General features: G+C 32.4%; 1 protein-coding gene across 1 annotated transcript; it reads right to left on the reverse strand.

Annotated features, from left to right (window-relative positions):
• Positions 1–1145: 1145 nt before the first annotated feature.
• LOC127119427 (uncharacterized) lies at positions 1146–4469 on the reverse strand. The gene is made up of 11 exons (XM_051049658.1): positions 4294–4469; positions 4080–4193; positions 3843–3961; positions 3626–3672; positions 3446–3546; positions 3078–3165; positions 2402–2510; positions 2137–2308; positions 1906–1977; positions 1660–1773; positions 1146–1571 (listed from the first exon to the last, which is right to left on the reverse strand). The coding sequence occupies exons 1-11, from the start codon at positions 4393–4395 to the stop codon at positions 1479–1481; spliced, it is 1131 nt and encodes a 376-aa protein (XP_050905615.1). The 5' UTR covers positions 4396–4469; the 3' UTR covers positions 1146–1478.
• Positions 4470–5250: the final 781 nt, after the last annotated feature.

A 5250-nucleotide genomic window follows, 5' to 3' on the forward strand; every position in this document is an offset into this window, starting at 1 on the left:
CTATTTTTTTAGACAAAATATACGAATAATCTGTACAAATAATACAACCAACATAATTTTTTTATAAAAATCAAATTAATAAAATAAAAATAGATTGGAGACTTAATTATTTATTCTTGCATATGTTATATATTTTTTTTTATTGGAAGGAGGGCAGAAGCCCAATATAATTATTATTTTTATTCACAATGTTTATAATATGTAAGTAGCTATTGCAATTTGATAAGGTACTCAACAAGTAATTACTCTATTTTTTTTACTTTTCAACCCTTACTATATCAATAAAAAATTAAACCAACACTTATCATCTACATCTTACTCTTCTTTCTATAGTTCTTTCATTTCTTTTCTAATAAAGTTAGTCGACCTCTTCTCTTCCTTCTTTGCAAAATCGTATATCTGCATGAAAAAAACTTTGCAAAATCGTATATCTGCATTAAAAAAAACTTTGCAAAATCGTATATGCGCATGGAAAAAAAAAAAAAAAAAAAAACAACTCAGACATCAACCCGCAATCCGTTATAGTGGTAAAATTGCCCACGTTTTCAATCACCCAATCACACCCTACTTCCAACGCGGAGGGTGGCCGCTCCAGCCAGACCATCCGAAATCAAGTCGATTGCTTCTAATGTTTACAAATTGCACACAAACAAATCAATCACTTTACCATTACGCACTCATTGCGTTGAATTCACAGTTTCAATCACCTTACCTTGTCTTTGCAGGAGATTAATAAGTATAAAATCACCTTCTCCTTGCACGAGATTAATAAAATCTTTGTGGATAATAACACGTTCACTCGTTACTTGTTACTAGATTTCATTTAAAAGATTTTATTAACCATCAAGATTTTTCAAGCATCATCGCAAAGATTTTATTAACCATCAAGCCTCATCACACATTCACTTGTTACTATATTATTAGATAGGAACCCATAGCCATGAAGCCTCGTTGATGAAAATTTTGCCTTCTCCTGCCTTCTTAATTTATGTTCATAAGTATTGACATCATTCACATCATTTGTGCCAACTAGATCATTACACTACTTGATCCTTCAGTTTTATCTTAGGCTGTTCTTTCATTAATAACAATATCATCTTCCTTTTGATTGGATCATATAAAGCTTGTAAGCTTCAATCAGATCATACACAATAAGCAACAAATCCTTACTCTTTTGACCAAGTATACATAGAGATACAGAGAAAGAAAGAAGTACTTAAAATCTAATTTGCTATCGAGCTAAGCCCTTGACATCAATGCATCTTTCCTATTTTCGATTTTGATAAAAGCAATTGTTTGCTTCTGATACAAGTTACTTCATTTCTAAATAGCTTCTTCCAAAAAGAGCCAACCATCAACTAATCTATTTCTTGGTTTTACATGTGGTAAGAGTCATTGATAAATATCTTATGGAGTGAAACATTATTATATAATTAGGCATTATCCTCAGTGGCTCAAGAAATTCAGAGCATTACTCTTTACATACCAAAAAGAAAGCAATTTGAGTAGCACGGAAGCACCAACACGCTGTCTTCCACAGCAATAGGCTGCCTGAAAGGATTTAATTGAACCTACATAGGATCATCAAAATTATTGGTAAATGATCAAAAGGATTACAATTTAAAACTCAAGACACCATAAATCAAACTAGAAGCTCACAGGTAATCTAAGAGGGCGTCCAGTTACAGTCTTTATGCAACTTGCTGCAAGGTGACAGGCTTCCTCGCAATAATCAGTAAGAACAGCTGGGACATCAATCTTTTCAATTAACTCCTGAAAATTTAATCAAGAAAACGAAGAAGGAAATGATGTAAATGTGGGTCATATTTTTTAAACTGAAAGGTAGCATAAAACTAAAACTAACTCCTAAACTTAGGATGGATAACCAAAAGATGGGAGACGTACAATACTTGGTAACCAACTGGAATAGGCAGCAATACCACCATTTGGAGCAATAATTAAGTCAGGAAAGGAACCCTGTAAGCGGAACATTAATTACAACAAATTGATGATTTCAGAGAATCTGACAGTCAGAATCAAAACAAGCAAGATTAAGTTAAATGACAGCAACATACTAAGAACAAGTATTACCAAACATTTGCATCTTAATTCCTTTTAGATGTAACAATGGGATACCTTAACAATATCTTTGTATCTGTCGTGATAGAATCCTCGCCAAAGCTGCAATGTCAATGCAGAACTCATACATGTTTGTGTCTCTAGGATCACATTTTCAGTAGCTAGTTTGCACACACACTTGGCTTCATTACAACAAGGATACTTAGAAATGCTGATTTTTTCGCCATCCCTGTTTACTGGGAGGAAGGAAGGACGTATATTTAGACCAAGTAGTGACCAGCATCAGATGACAGAACAATGAGTAGTGAGCAATGCATCAGACCTTTGCGGGGGAATTGCAGGTCCAACAAGTTCTATATGAATATGTACACCAGGGAAGAGAGCTTGTAATTCTCCAAACACAGCAAGTTGTAGCAGCTCCTTCTCAGGCCCTTCCATATAAAATTTTACAAAACCAAAGTCATGTGCAGAGAAATCATACAAAATTATTTATTATGAAAATACATACGCAACTTATGATCACCTAAATGTAATAACAGATAAAAATGACAGAAGAACAAAGTTTCATAACTAATCTGGAGTAGCTTGAGGAATTTCAAATATAAACCTTTAATAAATAGCAACCGCAAAACTTAATTTCATTTTTAACAAGGAAAGAGAGGGGAGGAAGAGAGAAGACTATCAAATCCAGGGTTTCAGGTTTTGGTTGGTTGATAAGTCATTACTTCCACTATGATATTTTTAGTTTGAACATCCAAAATAGCTCCTCTGAGCGCATTTAACACAGCCATGAAAAAAATGTGTTATACTTATACCTACACTATACATACTACATGGTGTAAAAAAGTTCTAAATTTCCTTAAACCATGTAAATATGGGCTTTTATTATCAAGTGGAGTACAACCATATGAACATGGCGTAAGTAGAAATTTAAAGGCAAAGCCTCTGGTCAATTGAAGATCAAAAAGCTTAAAGAGAATTTGAAGGTAATGATTTACCAAGGTAATGTATGTGCAACTTATCACTGACTTCAAGATTCAAGGTTGTAATTCCAACAAGTTGAGCAGCATGATATATGGTAAGAGGCTGAAATAGATACAAGATTATCATATCATTTTAAAAAGACACATTCATTCTAATAATACCCAATACAACCAAGGCGAAAAATTTAGTGGCAGATTCTTTCCATTGATAGTAATTAGTGGAAATTTATAATTCGCAAGGAGATATCAGACTTCTTATTTTAGTGACGACAGCTACACATATAAGCAAACAAAAAGAGCCAACTTCACACCCTCACAATTACAAATAAGCAAACTGTGATGACAAGAAATAAGACTGCGAAAAAATAACTACACAATCATACCCAGTGAAGAAGCAAAGCAACAGGTGAGTCAAACTGGATTGACCTCCACTTAAAGTAGTCTCTCCAACTACACAACCGCTCTGAAACAAGAGCTTCAGGACCTGAAAATTTACAATATGTTCAGTTTTGCTGTATTTTGATTACAAAACGAGAAACTTTTGAAGCATAAAATAAAATTACCACGACAAGGACACAAAGCACTTGGAAGGTCCCAGCCATTGTTTAACCTGCAAAAAGTAAAATTCTAAACCTAAAGTTCGCTCTAAAGTTATAATCAAAGTATCAAACTAAACGATCATTCAGTGAGTTACTCTTCAATACAGACTAGAATTCATCACTCAAAAATAGAAATTAGATTAAATTCAAATATCAGAATATGCAGGAAATAAGAGAAAACCCTAAGAGATCAAATGAAGAAGATGATGCTCCACAAAGGCATTCACACATCCACATTCCCACTCGATGAAGGCCTCTCTTGCTCAAAAATGAACACCGAGTTTCTTGATTTGCACAAACCTGTTGAAATTACAAAAGCATCAATTATATTAAACAAATAAGGAAAAACAGTTAGGCTTTGTTTGGAAGAATAAAAAAAAGTATCAAAGAGCATATAAGCTAGAAGAGTGATAATAACCTGAATTGTGGCTTGGCGAGAGAAAGTGAAAGGAAAATCATTGAGAACAGCAAGACTCTCCATCTGTTGCTGTAACCTATCACACTCTGTTTTGTGATGACTCCAATGCGCAATCTAAGGCACAAGAGAAGAAGCAACGAACCTATTTTAATGGAATAATAACAGAAACAAAAGCGTGAATTTGAAAGTTGATGAGTGAGAAATCGAAGCAAACCCGATGAGAGAGGGAGCAATACGCAACGGCTTCGCAGCGTGCACAGACGGTGGTTGCGGCGCTGCTGCACCGTGTTCCGCTTCCATTCGCCGCGCACTTCATTCTTTTCCGGCCTTTATGTCACTTCTAAAATGAATTTTATGTTATACTACTAACATATTTTAGAATCAATTATATTTAGAAGTGCATATCGATTGGATCAACCCATAAAATTTTGTAATCAAATAGGAAAAATCTAAAAAAATGGATTAGTTTAGTGAATATGAGTTTAAAAACTAAATAATTCATTAAAAAAATTGGGTTTTGAGTAAAAACTGAATTCAAATCCAAAAAATTTATTAACACGGTAATCAAATATTTATTATTACAATTTTAATGATTTTGATGAATATTATCTTAGTTGTTATAATTTTAATCTTTTAAGATTTACCGTTTTATTGAGTTATGATTTTAATTAATTTTAAATATTTTATTCTTTAATTATTTCGATGTTATACAATTTTATTTTATGCAACTTTAATTTATTATCAGTATTTTATGATAATTTTATTAGTTGATGATATCACTTATTATTTTATGATACTAAAAGATAATAAAAATAGATCATTTATTTTTTTTTAAAAAAATATAAATATTGAGTAATTTTTATAAAAAAATAAATAATAACTCAACATTTTATCATTTAACATTAATAAAAAATTATTTGAGCAATCCATTATCCAACTCAATTCAATTCAAAAATTAGTGTATTTGTCCAAATCGGCTCGGCTCGTTGGTGTAACTAATGGTTAATTTATCTAACTCAGAACAGAGTATCCTATATGGATTGGATGGATATTGGATTTGGCTAAACTCAACTCAAACCGACTCACATACATCCCTAATTATAGTCCATCATATAATATTAAATAATAAAATGAGATATTTATTTTACTCTGCTCCGCTTCATTTCATCAT

This window comes from Lathyrus oleraceus, chromosome 2 (genome assembly GCF_024323335.1).
Source record: "Lathyrus oleraceus cultivar Zhongwan6 chromosome 2, CAAS_Psat_ZW6_1.0, whole genome shotgun sequence".
Lineage (NCBI taxonomy): Eukaryota > Viridiplantae > Streptophyta > Magnoliopsida > Fabales > Fabaceae > Lathyrus > Lathyrus oleraceus.